This window comes from Papio anubis, chromosome 9 (assembly GCF_008728515.1).
Source record: "Papio anubis isolate 15944 chromosome 9, Panubis1.0, whole genome shotgun sequence".
NCBI classification, from domain to species: Eukaryota; Metazoa; Chordata; class Mammalia; order Primates; family Cercopithecidae; genus Papio; species Papio anubis.
In genome coordinates, this window is record NC_044984.1 from 95,980,060 (window position 1) to 95,997,835 (window position 17,776).

Consider the following 17,776-nt stretch of genomic DNA (forward strand, 5'->3'; position numbering starts at 1 on the left):
ACATTTTACAATCTTCTTGGCTTCTAGTTTGTTTCCAAATACTCACATTCTTTCTTAGTAGATGTAACTGTATGATAGCACCAGTTCTTAAGCTCATCTAAGAGAACATCACATTCGACAGAACTGCTGCGTGTGTTTGTGATTATATCACATTATTTCTTAAATTGTATAATCATTTATTCACCCAAGGGAATCTACTATACCACTGGGATAGGCAATGAATAGATCTTATTCATATATCAATGAATAAGATCAAGTTTCTACCCACCTATAAAGCACATGAATTGGTCAGTTAAAGAATGTACAGAGTTAAAAATCTCACAACCTCAGCCAACTTTATCTTCCAACAGTGGGTTAAAAAAATTAAATAGCAAATTTGTGAGTACTGATTTTTATTTGAAATAAAAACCTTATGTAAAAAAAATTATAATGGAAATTAAATAGTATCTATAAATATGCTTATATATTATGCATTATAAAGATAAAATTTTTTTTTTTGGTTTGATGTTAAACTGTGTAAGATATGATACCTAAAGAGCAGATCAAAATTATATCCCTGCTGGGCACGATGGCTCATGCCTGTAATCCCAACACTTTGGGAAGCTGAGGCAGGAACGCTTGAACCCAGGAGTTTGAGACCAGCCTGGGCAAGATGGTGAGACTCAGTCTTACAAAAAATAAATTAGCTGGGCCTAATGGCCCACACCTGTGGTCCCAGCCACATGGGAGGCTGAGGCAGGAGGATCACTTGAGCCCAGGATGTCGAGGCTCCAATTAGCTATGTTTGCACCACTGCACTCCTGCCTGTGCAACAGAGCAAGACCCTGTCTCAAGAAATAGATCCTTGACTTTCAAACATTACCAAATTATAAGCCAAATTTGCTGGAAATAAAGAAAAGAATAAAATCACATTCACAGACTCTGTTTATTTTCCTCCTGTTCAAAACAGATACATCTTTGAACACAAAGGATGCCAGAGAATCCTGTTTATCAATAACTGTCAGATGACAGATGATTCGGAGTATTATGTGACAGCCGGTGATGAGAAATGCTCCACTGAGCTCTTCGTAAGAGGTAAAAATGAAATCTCTTATTGTGATCACCAGGAGCTGTAGGCTCCTTCTCCCAGGGATAATGATCAAAGTGAAAGCAACTGAGGCTCCTCTACACTGGCAGCTATTATGGATCCTAATGAGTCTTCTGGTTTGTTGAAGACTAGAACAGCAGAGGGGAGAAAGGAAACCTGCTGAGTACAAATGCCTCATGATTTTGACTCAAGTCAAGCACTATTTTGCAAAAATAATTATTCTAGTTATAGCTTTGAAACCCAACAGATTTTACTGAATAATCCCTGTTTCACACACTCAATTGATCACACATAGGTTTCTCTTGAAACCAGCGTCATTAATAAGTGGTTGGCACCAAGCACACTGAAAATTATCATTTACTAAGACATTGTGAAAAGAGCTGGAGGGTGTGAATGAAGCTATGTCTTCCTTATTTTCTTTATGAGGCCTTCTGATTACAGACAACTCTGAGATCTCTGTCATTCATCTGGAACTAGGATCAAAGATTTGAGTTTTATATATTCTCCTTCATCAGAAATGTCTAGCACTTAGTATCTTCTTTGCTAAAAGAATAATATTTGATATATGTTTTGTTTGTTCTTGAAAGTAATAATTTATTTGACTTGGAGATTTTATGAAAAAATTGGGAGAATTTACCCAGGGTTGCCTGCTATTTATTTTGCCAAGAACAGACATTGGAAAAAAAAAAAAAGAAAAAGAAAGAAAACTCACAGCCAGGCATAGTGGCTCATGTCTGTAATACTAGTACTTTGGGAGGCCAAGGCACATGATCACTTGAGGTCAGGAGTTCAAGACCAGCTTGGTCAATGTGATAAAATCCCGTCTCTACTAAAAATACAAAAATTAGTTGGATGTTGTGGCGGGCACCTGTAATCCCAGCTACTCAGGAGGCTGAGGCAGGAGAATCACTTGAACCCGGGAGGTGGAGGTTGCATTGAGCCAAGATCACGCCACTGCACCCCAGCCTGGACAACAGAGTGAGACTCTGTCTCAAAACAAGAACAAAAACAAAAACAAAAACCTCACTTACTGTTACCACCATATCAACCATAGATGTTGCTTTCTTACTGTTGGTTTTTCATCTGTGAACAAATCAGGGTTCATGGGATAGCCTTTGGATATTTAATGATTCTGATTTCCCTTTTTGTACTAGAGCCTCCAATTATGGTGACCAAACAGCTGGAAGATACAACTGCTTATTGTGGGGAGAGAGTGGAATTAGAATGTGAGGTGTCTGAAGATGATGCCAATGTAAAATGGTAAATAGCCTTAATGAAGTCTGTCCATTTTTAATAGGCAAAAAAAAAAAAAAATTGGACCATCATAGTTGATAGGACAGGAAGACAAATGGCTTTTAAACCTTTGAAAAGAATCTCCACCTCATTTGAGTTAGTAGAGATGATAAATAAAAGTATACTAACATACTGGGGTTTTTCCACTCGTGAGACTGAAAACAGAACCAGAGATATATGTGAGCAGGCATGTAGGGATGTGGGTACTTACTACTAAGTGGATGATTCAAGTTGTCCCAAATCTGTTTGACCCCAAGGCTATGGATGCTCTTAACCTTTATAGCAGGCTTCCTCTCACTATGCCATATTGGCAAGTTACATGAAAAAACATATTTTCTTTTCATGTAACCCCTAGTCACTTTATCCTCATAGTACCTCAGGGAAAAAACATTTAGACTGAGAATCACCAATTGCTTCTAGAAACAAGAGCTTATTTGTTTTGCTTAGGTGGGAAGTGTTTTCTCAGGTTCCTTGTGAGTAACCTTAAAATTAAAAACTAGAAATTTTAAATCTTAAAATGAAATGTTACATTGAAAGGTACAGTAAATTACACAGCAGGATTTGTAGTTATTGGTATGGTGTAGATTGTTCATTCTAATAGAGAATCATAGTTATCTTTAAAGTGCATTAAATGATATTCTTACTAGTGTGTTTCAAGAGCCTCCGTGTGGGTAATATCCACTCTCAGCAGTTGCACCTGATTCATCTTGAGTGAGAACAGGTGGCTCGTGTTCTTTTAACACAATTTTGTAGACAGTATTTGTTACATTATGAATCTACTGATGGATACAGAGATTGATTCGTACATTTTTTAATTCAATAAATAGTTCTTGTGTGTCTCATATCTGCCAGAAATTCTTCAGGATATTGCAACAAGCAAGATCGACAACGTATTTTTCCTGAAGGATCTTTTATAAATCTTTTTAATATTTTAATTCAGGTTTAAGAATGGTGAAGAGATTATCCCTGGTCCAAAATCAAGATACCGAATTAGAGTTGAGGGTAAGAAACACTTCTTGATCATAGAGGGAGCAACAAAGGCTGATTCTGCAGAATATTCAGTAATGACTACAGGAGGACAATCATCTGCTAAACTTACTGTTGACTGTAAGTAAGACTTCTTTAGATGTCTTCTAAGTGGGCTTACTAATGATGGTTGTGTTAATTTGGTTTTAGAAAAGTTTCTATTTGATTTCTATTTGCAGTGATTTTAAGTATGTAAAATGGATTTCATTCTAGCTAAGTGTCTATGTCAGATCAGTCAGGGTCTTTGAGGAAGGAACCACGACTCAATTTAATAGTAGAGCACCAGTATTAGGAAGAAAGTATAAAAATCACCTGCCAGAAAAGTTATAATTCCAAGACCATATAAATAGGGGATAAATACTTAGATATTATGTCATATCCTGATAATGTTAGCTAGCTATTCATCAAATAAACATTCAACACTCTGCAATTACACTTGACATGAGAAGAAAGTAATTCAAACCAAAAGGGTTCAGTTGAGAAGACTGTAAGAGCTCATTTCCTAGTAGGCTTCAGAGGTATGAGAGAATTAACATACTTCCCTTAATGCCCTCTACTCCTAGTCAGTTAGCAATGGCAGAATCTTTCCCAATTTGTCATAAAAATTAAAACAGCAAATATCTCAAGATGATGTCACAAACAGAGTAGAAATCTTACTTCCGTATCTATTGCTTAGTCCAGTTGCAGTTCATATAATCATTGAATTATTCAGGATCAATCCCAATACATTCCTTATGCTTTATGGAACTGTGGTCATTTTAGTTTAGCATCAAGAAGTCTTTCAGCCATAGACAGATCCTTATCTGATATTTGTATCCATTTAAAGCAATTACAATCTGTTCTGCTATGATGTAACATGAGCATTTCTAAAAATAATTACGCTATGCAAAATCATGCAACAAAAACCATAGGGTTTGTAGGGGAAATGGGATTATGGGTACAACACTCAAGAATTTTGTTGGTTTATTAGTCCGTTCTCATGCTGCTAATAAAGACATACCCATGACTGGGTAATTTATAAAGGAAAAAGGTTCAATTGACTCACAGTTCCGCATGGCTGGGGAGACCTCAGGAAACTTACAATCATGGCAGAAGGGAAAGCAAATATGTCCTTCTTCACATGGCGGCAGCAAGGAGAAGTGCCAAGCAAAAGGAGCAAAAGTCCCTTATAAAACTGTCAGATCTCATGAGAACTCACTCACTATCATGAGAACAGCAGCATGGGGGTAACCGCCCTCATGATTCAATTACCTCCCACTGGGTCCCTCCCATGACATGTGAGGATTACAATTCAAGATGAGATTTGGGTGGGGGCACAGCCAAACCATATCAGTCAATGACATGTTTTTTAAAATATAATAACCTAATTAAAAGTAGTAGCACAGTTTTACACATGCTAAATGGTTGATAAATATTATAACAAATATGGCACTTAATGTTGAAAAAGACCTGAGATTTGCTTATAGAAGTAATGCTGGAAGTGTTGTGGCTTGTGAACTGTTGTGAAGCAGTAGAAAGAGGATTATTCAAAATGTGATGAGTAGTTGTGACCTCCGATGTAAATGGGTGTGGCTTATATCACATGGATGAACTGAGGTAGCTGATATATGTTTGAGGTGTGAGTCTGCGGATTTTGTGCATTCCTTGCTGGCTCGTTTCAGCTGGATGCAATTTTCTGCATTCACCTAGTTTTTCTAAGGAATGAAATTGTACATAATCAAATGTGAAATTATCCCGTAATATATTAATTGCATTGGTACAACTTCTCACTTTCAAAACAAACATTGTAGTAGAGCTCACTATACCGTTGTGAAATGCCGCCATCTTGGCCTGTCGGGAGTTTGGGCTTGCATTTGTGATGGTCTATCGTTTCTACAGTGAAACCTCTGAAGATTTTGACACCTCTGACTGATCAGACTGTAAATCTTGGAAAAGAAATCTGCCTGAAGTGTGAAATCTCTGAAAACATAACAGGAAAATGGACTAAAAATGGCCTACCTGTTCAGGAAAGTGACCGTCTAAAGGTGGTTCACAAGGGAAGGTAAGTGAGTCAGGTGATCCACAAATGAGGTTTGGTCCCTTTTCTACTTTCTCCGTTTTCTAAATTACATATTTGGTGAGGGTGTTTGAAGGGTAGCCATAGGGAGATCATCTATTCCTGATTCTTTGCTTCCAACTAGCAAGAAGGTGTGATTTCTCTGTTGTACACCATGTCCTACTCATAATCCTGTATCTGTACCTCACACTACGGTACTTTGTCTATTCAAAATCCATTGACCCTTTTTCCATCTAAACATGAAGTTAGAGGCCAGGCACCATGGCTGATGCCTATAGTCCCAACACTTTGGGAGGCCGAGGCAGACGGATCACTTGAGCTCAGGAGTTCAAGAGCTCCTGGGCTATGTGGCAAAACCTTGTCTCTACAAAAAACACAAAAACTAGCCAGGCGTGGTGGCCTAGTAGGCGTGGTGGCCTACTTGGGAGGTGGGAGGATGGCTTGAGCCCAGTAGGGGGAGGTTGAAGTGAGCTGAGATCACACCACTGCATTCCAGCCTGGGAAATAGAATGAGAGACCCTGTCTCTAAAATAAATAATCAACATGAATTTAGAGGAAAAATACTGAATTCTAATTGAGGACCTGATCAAATGGATTAACTATGTCTAACCAATAAGTGTCACAATGCCTTCCCACAAATCTTTATTTGTGTAGGGGGCATAATATCCTAGAATCTGGCAAAGATCTAAGGCAAGAGTTTAACTTTGAATTCATGGGCTTTTAGGATATCATAAATGAACTTTAGGAAGCCCCATAACTCCTGTGAAATTGTGAGAAAATTCTGTGTATATAAAAATACATACTTTTTACACAGAAAGGATTCATAGTGTCCATTAGAGATTCACTGGTTTGTGACCCCAATAAAGTTAAGAGCTGTTGTTCTTAGGGTTTGGAATATAAAGCCAAAATCAAGATTATTCTTGGCAATCTCTTGAATCTTAAAGTATAGCACTATTGATATGTTCTATTTTAGACTTTTTAAAGCTATGAGATTAAAAAAAAGAATAATAGACTCTGCATATACAATAAGCAGATTGTATTTGTGGAGATAATTCCTTATAGTCCAAAATAAAGATTTAATTTGAATCAATAAATAGGATAATTAAGGCTTCTCCTTCATTCTCTCTCTCTCTCTTTCTCTCTCTCTCTCTTTCTTCCTCTCTCTCCTGCACTACAGAAGTTAATCAGATAAAGGCCAAGTGTCTTTTCAGTTTGGGTCATACATAAACTAGATCTTTGCAGTCTTAGAAATACATTTTCCTTGTTTCCTTAGGATACACAAGTTAGTCATAGCCAATGCCCTCATTGAAGATGAAGGTGATTATGTATTTGCACCTGATGCCTACAATGTTACTCTGCCTGCCAAAGTTCATGTTGTTGGTGAGTAGATAAAATAAGTCATTGCATAGTTGTGTTCTTTTTTGTTTGCTTTTGCTTACCATGGAATTATAATATATTCAAAACTAAGTGATATTTAAGGAAAAATACATCAATTGGTATTAATTACCAATCAGAAAGATTGGTGACTTATACCAACTTATACCAACAATAAAATGGTTTTGCAAGGTGCCAGGCACCAACTGTCTTGACCTCTCATATTCTTTTTGATCAGATAAAATATTGGTTACTACCATCATACAGCCAAACATTAGTGCAGATATTCACACAGAAATGACCGTCTGATAACAAAGACTATGCTGAATATTCTAGATCCTCCTAAGATCATCCTGGATGGTCTTGATGCTGACAATACAGTGACAGTGATTGCAGGAAGCAAGCTTCGTCTTGAGATCCCCATCAGTGGAGAACCACCTCCTAAAGCCATTTGGAGCCGGGCAGATAAGGTTTGTTTTATGCTTGCACACAGTTACATGCACACACACATATGCATACACACTGCCTACCCCACCCCTTGCCCTCCATTAGTCAGATGAAGGGAGAAAACGCATAAATGTACAGCAGTACAGTACAGTTGTAATTCCTTTGAAAAAGAGAGATGACTGATTTTCAGGCAAATCTGATCATCATTCATTGACTTCTCGTATTTCTGACTATTACGTAGCAAAGCATGTTTTGATGCACAGTGAAGAAAGCCTCATTTTTATTCTAATGGAAATTGGGGGGATGAAAAAGGAAATGAATTATTAAATAAATGAACAAAGTCACTTTGGATAGTAATAAGTACAAGAAGATAATAAAAGAGAATGATACAATTACAAATGACTGCATAGTCAATGGCAGCCTCTGTGAAGAACAAGGAACCCGTTATGTGAAGATCAAAGAGAAGAGATTTCCATATGGAGGCAATTATAAGTGCAAAGGCCAAGGGGAGAGAATGAGCCTGATGTGTTGGAGGAACAGAAGGAAAGCCAGCATGTCTGGGGCAAAGTGAATGATGGGGAGAAAGGCAAGACATTAGAATTTGGCTGATATGAGGAAATTTTGTTCTATTACAAAATAGAAGAATTAGAGAATTATTTCAGGTATTCTTACTGTGATCACAATCTTAGGTTGTTGAAGACTTATGAGTCCTAATACAGACACAAAAGAGTAGAGAGTTTACCTAGTAGTTAGTGGCAAATAACCAGATTCTAAATTACTTTGACCTTCTCTCTTTTTCCTCTTTGTATATTGGCTATTTATTGTCTTATAGAAGATACCACCTGGGAATCAGAAGAATGTAATCCTGCTTTAAATTTCACGTTTAAGAAAGAAGAAAAAAAAAAGTGAAAAATAGAAGAAAAAGAAAATAAAAGAAAGAAAATATAATAGGAGGTTCAACCTCACTCTGTCTTTACTTTGGGAATTAGATGTTTATTCTTTTATATTTTTGCTAGAAGAAGAAAGTGGAAAATTGGCCTTGCAGCCTTCTTCAATCCTTTTCAGTATTTTAAAATTTTCCAAACATCTAAGAAAATGAACAAATCATTATTTAGTTGCTGATAGGAGTTTGAGGGTTTCTAATTTCATAGACAGGGCCTCCTCTCCTAGAATGACATTTCTGCACTTGTATTTTTAGCCCTCCAATTTTCTCTTGGGAAAGTTGGTGGCTAGTGGGCTTTGGGAGCAAATCCCAATTCTGCTACTTCCTACCTGTGTGACCTTGAGCAAGATAAGTCTCAGTTTCTTTATGTGTAAGATGGTATAATAACACCTTGTCATTAGACTTGGGGAAGAATTAAACTGAGAAAATATATAATAGGCATGAACACTATATAGTTACACTATATAGTCTGCCAAATATACTATATAATCTATACAGTCTACACTGTATAGTCTGCTCAATTCCTCAATTTATAAGACACTCTGAAGTAGCCCTTTTTTGTGTGTAAATCATGCCACATTTTGTTTCTCTCCTTCTTAGGCTATTATGGAAGGCAGTGGCCGGATAAGGGCAGAATCTTACCCTGATAGCAGCACTCTGGTCATTGACGTAGCTGAAAGAGATGACTCTGGTGTTTACCACATCAATCTGAAAAACGAAGCTGGAGAGGCACATGCAAGCATCAAGATTAAAGTTGTGGGTAAGTCCTCCAGGTAAACACACTTCTAGAATCAAGTTGACATGTCAAGATTCAGAGTAGACTTTCCTTCTTTGTCCTTCCCTTCCATTTCCTTCCTTTGTCTTTCCTTTGTCTTCTTTTTTTTCTTGCCTAGAGGACTTATCATTGGAGGAAGAATAGCTAAAGTCAGCCATTTGGGGTTGCTGGTCATTAGCTCTCCAAAGTCATATTCCCTTTTGGTGCCCTTTAAACATCACTGAAACACAATTGCTAAATAACTTCCCACATCACAATCATTACAGAGGGATAAGCTCTGCCTTGGTCCTTAGACAACTATCTGAGTGCATTTTTCCTAAGTCTCAAAACTGAGTAAAATGAGTCTAGCAGATTACTACTGTTCCAAGGTCTGATGCTCTTCTCTTCTCACTTTAGTTTCTCCTTAAATGACATATTTCAAATTGACCAAAAACTAAGGTCATTTTTATCAGACACCAAACTATACTTACAAGATACTGTGACTTGCCATTTCTGACTTGGATTTCTACCAGCCAACATCTTGAGTCTTGTAAAACTCCTTGATTCAGTTCTGCTAGAAGTTCACTTTGTAGTTAAAAACAACTACAACTACCACAACAACCATACTCAACATTTAGACAATAGTTTCTTGGTTAACATTTTTCAAGGCAAGGAATGAGAGTTTTGGGTTTCACATGGGGCTTATTCTGTAATGCTGGGACACTGGTTTGAGATATCATTATTCTTATTTGGGGTGAGGGGTGGACTTATCTTCCCTTATCCCATATTGAGCACAAAGTTTTGCCCAAATTAGTTACTAACTTGTATTAGTCTGTTTTCATGTTGCTGATAAAGGCCTACTAGAGACTGGGTAATTTATAAAGAAAAAGAGGTCTAATGGACTCACAGTTCCTTGTAGCAGGGGAAGCCTCACAATCATGGTGGAAGGTGAAAGCCATGTCTTACATGGCAGCAGGCAAGAGAGAGAGAATGAGAACCAAGCCAAAGGGGTTTCCCCTTATAAAACCATCAGATCCCTTGAGACTTACTCACTATCATGAGAACAGTATGTAGGAAACTGCCCCGATGATTCAATTCTCTCCCTCCAGGTCCCTCCCACAACATGTGGGAATTATGGGAGCTACAATTCAAGATGAGATTTGGATGGGGACATGGCCAAACCATATCATAAGCATAATTCAATAAACATGGAAAAGTCTCGGAAATAACAGTTTCTATGATTATCACCAAGAAACGTATTTTCCTATTAACTTTTTTTTCTACTCCCTCTTCCTTATTTTACTTTATCCTATTTTTTGTCTGCCACAGACCTCCCTGATCCTCCAGTGGCACCGACTGTGACAGAGGTGGGAGATGACTGGTGTATCATGAAGTGGGAGCCTCCTGCTTACGATGGAGGGTCTCCAATCCTAGGTAACTGCTTGTTGGTTAGTCTGTGTAACTGCCAGTACAGCTGTGTCCTCTTTACGCATCTTAGTACACAGCACATTTTAAAATATTGCTTTTAGAAGAAAACCTATTTTACTGTGACTTTATGCATTCAAAATGAAATATATATGTTGAGATGCTCTGTAATTACTAGAGATTTAAATAACTCTGATGAATATCATCTGATTGCTGGTTTTCTTTTTTGTTTGACATTTATACACACTAATTTTGAGGCAACCATAAGGCTAACTTCCACTATCCTAGCCAGTGAATGTCTGATTCTACATGATTTTGTCTATGAAGAAATGTCTTTTAGAATTAAATAATTACGCTGAGCGTGGTGGCTCATACCTGTAATCCCAGCACTTTGGGAGGCCTAGGTGGGTGGATCACTTGAAGCCAGGAATTCAAGACCAGCCCCAATAACACAGAAAAACCCCACCTCTATTAAAGTACAAAAATTATTGGCACAGGCACAGTCCCAGCTACTCGCTACCTGGAGGCTGAGGCGTGAGCGATCACTTGACGGGGCATGAAGGCTGCAGGAGCCAAGATCACACCACCGCACTCCAGTCTGGCAACAGAGTGACACTCTGTCAAAAAAAAAAAAAAAAAAAAAAGAAAGAAAGAAAGAGAAAGAAAAGAAAGGAAAGAAAGAAAGAAAGAAAGAAAGAAAGAAAGAAAGAAAGAGAAGAAAAAAGAGAGAGAGAGAGAGAAAGAAAGGAAGGAAGAAAAGGGGAGGCGGGGAAGGAAGGAAGGAAGGCTGAAATAAGGAAAGGAAGCATGGAAGTGGGAGGGGAGTGGGAGGGAAAGAAAGGAAAGCATGAAAGGAGAAAGAAAGAGCAGAAAAAAAAAGAAAGAAAGAAAACAAAGAAAGGTTGTTAAGAAAGAAAGAAAGAAAAAAGATGTAAATGCTTAGAAGCATTTGCTTCCTCCCATGCATGAGAGCCTTGCCACCAATGAGACTCCTACCTAATATTTCCCCTTCTATCTTCCTTGCTGGGACTCCAGAGTCAGAATCCACATGAAGCCTGATTATATTGTTCACCTACAGTGACTAAGTTGCTATGGTTGACTTATGTGTGATCCATTTTTCTTTTCTTTATAGTACAATTTTAATTTCTTAGTCCCATTATTTTCATCTATATTTTATATTAATATTTATATTCTCTTGGAATAAGGTAGGTTAAAAATATTTACATACACGTATGACTATTTCACATAGATTGATGACAAAATGCAAAATTTTAAGGACTTCTAATATCTGACAAAGTTTATTTTCAGAGACCAAGGAAAAACCTGAGTTTTCATTTTGCATACCTGCAGGATATTTTATTGAGAGGAAGAAGAAACAAAGCTCCAGGTGGATGAGGCTGAATTTTGATCTCTGCAAAGAAACAACTTTTGAGCCCAAGAAGATGATTGAAGGTGTGGCCTATGAGGTCCGCATCTTTGCAGTCAATGCCATCGGCATCTCCAAGCCCAGTATGCCCTCCAGGCCTTTTGTTCCTTTGGGTAAGTCAAGAGAGATGAGTCTTTGTCATGAGCATCATTGCCCCAGAGTATGACTGCTTTCTCTCTGATGCCTAGCTGGAACACGCCTGGACGCTTCTTAGAGTGGTAGGTGGCAGGAGCTTGAAACAGTTAGGGACAATTTTATGTGTCTAAGAAATTAAAAAGTAGGTTAGGTTAAGTTGAATAGCTTTATAACATAGGCCCTGAAATTCATTACCATAATTCCATTGCCAACTGTGGGTGGCTCTGGTTGCCATTCCCCACTGAAAGCATGTTGCTGAGTCCATGGACATATGACTACTCTCCATTTGCCCTTCTGAAGGTATTAGCCTATTAATATAACCCAGCTTATTGCAAACAACTATCACTGAAACAAATTGAGGTCAGTTCAACAGGCTACACTTGGAAACTGGTCTCTTTGCTTTACGGTCACACCTTAAATGTTATCTATTAAATCAAAAAAGTTAGTTCAGTGAAGGCAAAAAAAAAAAAAAGACATCTCCATTATTTATGGCAATGAGGTATTTTTTTCAATGGAAAGAAAATGTAATACAAGAGTTTGCACTAAAATTACTCTAGATCATTAGATCCCAAACCTTGCCTTCTTCAACTTCCTTGGGCCTCCCAGCTTCCCACACCAGCTTCTCAATTTGGAAAAAACACATGACAGCATTTCCAAAATTCTCACATTGATTAGATCTTTGCCTTGCACACAACCATGCTCAAAGTGTCTTAATTGAATTTCATTAAGATGTAGGGCTTTTGTGTCTATTTTTATTTGTGTCCCCATTGATTTTATCACAGTTCCTGCACTATAGCTGTGTAGTAAATACTTTATTCTTTTCTGTCTCTCTTATCTTTAAGCTGTAACAAGCCCTCCTACTCTTCTGGCTGTGGACTCTGTCACTGACACGACTGTCACGATGAAGTGGCGTCCCCCAGACCAGATTGGTGCAGCAGGTTTAGATGGCTATGTGCTAGAGTATTGCTTTGAAGGATGTAAGTACAACCAGTAGATAAAACAAATACTGTCATCAATAGGTGAAATATGTCCCTTCCCTTTCTTTTGTCTCTCTTTGTTGAGAATGCATCACCTTCCTACGAAAATAAGATCAAACCAAATATCATCCTTCTGAGATGTATACAAACTAAACCCTTTTTTAGTACTCGGTGCTTATAAATTGATATCTCAAAAATACCTTGACTAGGCTGCCAGATTGGACACCATAATTGAACTAAGACATGGGAGGAAGAGATTGTAACAAAACTTTGGGGACTTCCTCTTCTTAAACTGGCGGAATTGAATTGCACCACAGCAATATAAAAGTCTAGTTATGATGAAGCCAGTTGGAAATTCTAAAACCTATACTGAGCCGAAGTTAACTATCAAAAGAGTGGCCTATTTTGGGTAATAAAGGGAGACTATGTATTTGTCTAGTGATCATCACCTGCCTTCATCTAAAAATAAGATGAATTAAGAACCACTCTTAGTTTTAAAGGAAGCAGCGTTAAATCCTCAAGCATATAAGAAATAAGTTCAATATGTAGCAGTAAGTTATCTCAGGAGTTGGGGATATAAAAATGTAATCAGTTTAATTTAGGAGGGGAAGAGAAACAAGGTCATAAATTTTTAAAATCACTGATAGAAATAATAGCAAAAGAAAAAATGACAGAAGAAAGTATGGGCCAGAATTACCTGAAAACCAAAAGAATGTGAAACTTACCAAAATCCTGTTGTGTTTCTTGGTTTCTTATTTGCCATAACTAGAAAGGGATGACATTTGAAAATGGCTCTAGACTTGGTTTCCATTCTAGATGATGGTAGGTAAAGAATCACCCAGGAAACTTGTTCAAACTCCACAAACAATAGCCCAATACTTCACCTCCAAGAAAACTCTTTGGACACCAAACTTTAACATAGATCCTCCAAATGAAGGAAGGAGGTTACGAAGCACATTCAGGAAATCAGGAATGTGAACACAAGTGCACCTCCCCTGGAGGAAACTCACTATGGAGAAGAAACTTCCTATGAAGAGAAAACTACTGAAAAAGAAATCCCGGGTGCCTGGATTGGGACACCTGTGGAAATGCTCACCTCTGTTCTGGAGGGAAGAAGAGGAGAGGGACAATGAAGTACCCTGATACCCCTCAATCCCTCTTGCGCCTGCTCCACACACAGAGTCCTATGATTGGTTTCTCCAGGATTTAAAAAGCCATTAACCAAAAGCAGTGGAAACGTGGTCAGAAACTTCCCAGGGTTAACCCAGCAAGGGAAGGGGTAGTGTCACTAATGCAACAAGTAAATTCTTGAGCACTTCAGTTTATTCCTCTTCCATCCCCCCGCCCCATTTAAAAAAGTCATGAGCACTCCATTCTGCTTTTTATATTGTCCAGCCAGCAGAATATCCCAATCTTATGTGAGATGTGGCCTTTGAGCATAAACCTTTTGTGTATGTATGAATCGAGCAAATTCTTTACTCTTTTCTTTCTGATAGGTTTAAAAAGTAAGAAGATACAGCAAAATGATAGATGGCTGTCATTTTGATGTTACCCACCTTAGATAAAATACAATGAAGTGTATTTTACATAATTTTGCGTGTGGTCTGTGTAGATACATATGTATACCCGTGAATACATATGTATATGTACACAGTCATTATGTATATATTTTGCTGAGTAATGTTTTGGAATTAGCTTTCTATGGGAGTTCTCTCACAATGTGTATCTCTTTCTCTTTGCAGTCTTTTCTTATTTTCTTTATGTGGCTGCCGACTCTTCATTCTCTTTTAATGGCTATTGTCCTCCAGACTAATTTTCTATAGTGTTTAATGCTTTTAGAGACGTCAGGTTCTATTCTGTAAGAGAATTCTTCGTTTTATAAGATCGTGTGTTGTTTTGGACTCTGCCTTTCTCTCGTTTTTGTTTTGTTATTTTTTTAATGCCTGCAATATTTTACTCTTCTTTGTTTTCTTTCTGCACTCAAGTTTGTTCTTTCCTTTCTTAAAAATTCTCCTCACGTGTTAAATAACTTACAAATTCCTTGCCCATCCCCTGGGATGCCATCTTCTTTGTCTGTGTTTCCCCAATTAAAGTGGTTCCAATGTGAAGAGATGGACTACTTTTGTTCCCCCTCTGGTCTTGTTTTGTCCTGTTTTCTCTTGAAAGTGTCTCTTTTACTAGTTCTTCACTCTTCTGTGCATGTTTTCTGAGTCTCTTATTTTCACTTTCTCATCCACTGTCTCTTGACTCTGAAAATACCAACCCAGAAGCTCCCAAGCAGACCATTTGTTTAAAGATGGTCTCTTTTTCAAAGACATAAGGAATTTTTATTCTCCACATGCCTTCCTAGCTGCCAGGATATTCTAGCTGCCTGCCCTTCTCCTTGATAATCCTGGTAGGGTTAGAACAAGAGAGAGGCAAAGTTTCCAATGGACAGCCAGTCCAGCCCCCGATGCCCCCACTCCTCTCCTGATACCGAGAAAGTCATCATCTCAAACCAGTGGGGTATGCCCAAGACCACCCTGTGAGTCACCCATGTGGGATGCAGGGACCCGGGCAGGCTCAATTTGTTTTCTTGACAGAGTTCATTGTCATGGGAACATGACAATGTTCCCTCTTTAGCTGCTGGGGCAGCCTCCAATTCTATTCAGAACTTGGGCCCTGGTAAAACAGGGCTGGCCTTATCCCAAGGGCCTGCACTCCCAGTCTTGAATGAGGGAGCCCCACTGTGGGAGCACTGTGTTTCCTGGGGACCCAAGAGAATCCTCCCCTGCTGGGGTGGCAGAGACAGGAACAGGGATAGACTGTCTCACTGTGCGCTGCTCCTCTGCAGATTCCAGGACCTGCTCCTCTGTTTTCTTCAGGGTCTTGCTTTGTTCTTCTCTATCTCTTCTTCTCACTGCTGGAGGTATCCCAGCCTCCTTTCTCCTCTACTCTTTTCTTTTCTCTCCTCTTCTCTGTGGCAGGTGCCTCAGGACAGAAGCCACAGTCTGCACAGAGCAGGCTGTGCTCTCCTGAGGAACCCCCCTAACACCGTTTGGTCTCTTCCGTCACTGCTCTGAGGACAAATCTCTTTGCACACTTTGCATACTTTACTAACAGAGAATGCTGACTGCTGATACGATATTCTTCTGGTGTGAAAGTGGGTGTCTTTAATTAATTTTAATGACGGATTCTCAAAGGTACGTCAGCAAAACAGTCTGATGAAAATGGGGAGGCTGCGTATGATCTGCCAGGTAAAGTATTCCGTGAAGCTCTCAAATTTTCTTACTATATTATAATGTTTCTGGGAATATTGAATGACCAAGCATGAAGTATACTCACCACACACACACACACACACACACACACAGAGAGAGAGAGAGAGAGAGAGAGAGAGAGACAGATCCTTAGAGTTGGGGGAGAGGGAGCAGTGAGTTAATAATGTGGGGTCGAAGTCTTCTTTCTTCCTGTGGGCAAAATGCATACTAACTTTTAGATGCTGAAACATTTGTAAGGCCTGAATGCAGGGTTAAAATTCTCTTGTACACAAGCTGCCAAAAACTTTTTAAAATTCGATTTTGGTTGCAAGGTTAGAATTTTACCAACTCCTTCTGAGGTATCAGCCCATGAACTGTGTTTTGTCTTTGTGATATAAGCTTTTTCTCTTCATCAATGTGAGTAAATATGATCAGGTTCTCTATACCCATGTTAGTGTCTTACAACAGTAAATCAACCAAGATAAAAATGTATGATATGACTATAAAGGTCAGTGTCTCTCATTCATAAGGATAGCCTTTTCCTGTTTTTCTGAACTTTAATGTGTATAGATGGCTAGCAATCATGATTGCATGAATCATTATAAAACTAAATTGGAATAAAACTGTTACAAACTTCTTATGGACAGTTACTATTATTCAGGATGCCTTCGTGCTGAATAAGAGGTTTTTCAGAAACAGCAGAAGCTTATAGTTTATTTTTCCTATTATTTATGTTAGCTATTTTAGGCTGTTTTTTATTTAATATATGAAAAATGTCCACCCCTGTAGTCGGAGTCCAGACCAAAGTCATAATCTCTCTAAATGATGTATTATTATGAGTAAAATACTAATTTGGAGTTGACTGTAATGGTTAAGATGATTTTTTTTCACTAAACAGCATTCCTCCTTCTTTTCCTCTTCTTTTATGGACTTCAGCTGACAACTGGTTACCTGCAAACAAAGATCTGATCGACAAGACGAAGTTCACCATCACAGATCTGCCGACAGATTCAAAGATCTTTGTGCGTGTGAAGGCTATTAATGCAGCTGGTGCCAGTGAGCCCAAGTACTATTCTCAGCCCATTCTCGTGAAGGAAATCATAGGTAGGTGACAAGGCTTTCAAAATTTAGATTCCATTTTACATTGTTCACTTTTTTTTTTCTTCAAACTGACTTTCTTTCTCGAAACCTCCTATTTTGTTGTTACTCCTTTGATATTTTGTTAATGCTTCCTAGTAGTTAGAACTTAACAAAACAGCTCTCTTCAGGCAATATGGGAGATCACCTTCAGGTTTATCTTGGTACTCTGAGGACCAGTTAGTTAACCTCTACTGGTTCCAGGAGCCAACTCTGGCTGGGCTGCCTATTCACAGTGGAGAGAGAGTATGTTAATGCAACCATGCAAACAATCCCTGCAACAACCGTGTGCCGCTAATGAATCTGCAGGGTCAGAACCGTTTTCATAATATTATGAATATATTATTTGTACCTTTCAGTGTTTTGACATCTGCACTGATAGTATAAAAATGAAGATGAGTAAAACTATTGATACCTTGGCATGAAATCAAGTCACTGCCACAGAGTAATACTAGCC

General features: G+C 38.4%; 1 protein-coding gene across 9 annotated transcripts in view; it reads left to right on the top strand.

The window, feature by feature from the left end:
- The window catches only part of MYBPC1 (myosin binding protein C1), an 87,565-nt gene that overhangs the window by 52,075 nt on the left and 17,714 nt on the right, over positions 1-17,776 (top strand). For 8 of the 9 annotated variants that reach the window (XM_003907033.4, XM_003907032.4, XM_009181525.3 and 5 more), the window contains 11 exons: positions 950-1,074; positions 2,242-2,347; positions 3,321-3,487; positions 5,285-5,447; positions 6,736-6,842; positions 7,173-7,306; positions 8,827-8,986; positions 10,310-10,414; positions 11,756-11,944; positions 12,809-12,943; positions 17,119-17,286. In XM_003907033.4, the coding sequence (XP_003907082.1) occupies positions 950-1,074; positions 2,242-2,347; positions 3,321-3,487; positions 5,285-5,447; positions 6,736-6,842; positions 7,173-7,306; positions 8,827-8,986; positions 10,310-10,414; positions 11,756-11,944; positions 12,809-12,943; positions 17,119-17,286 (1,559 nt within the window). Of the gene's footprint in view, positions 1-949; positions 1,075-2,241; positions 2,348-3,320; positions 3,488-5,284; positions 5,448-6,735; positions 6,843-7,172; positions 7,307-8,826; positions 8,987-10,309; positions 10,415-11,755; positions 11,945-12,808; positions 12,944-16,125; positions 16,180-17,118; positions 17,287-17,776 lie in introns of all 9 variants that reach the window. The other variant, XM_031650703.1, reaches the window with a different exon arrangement.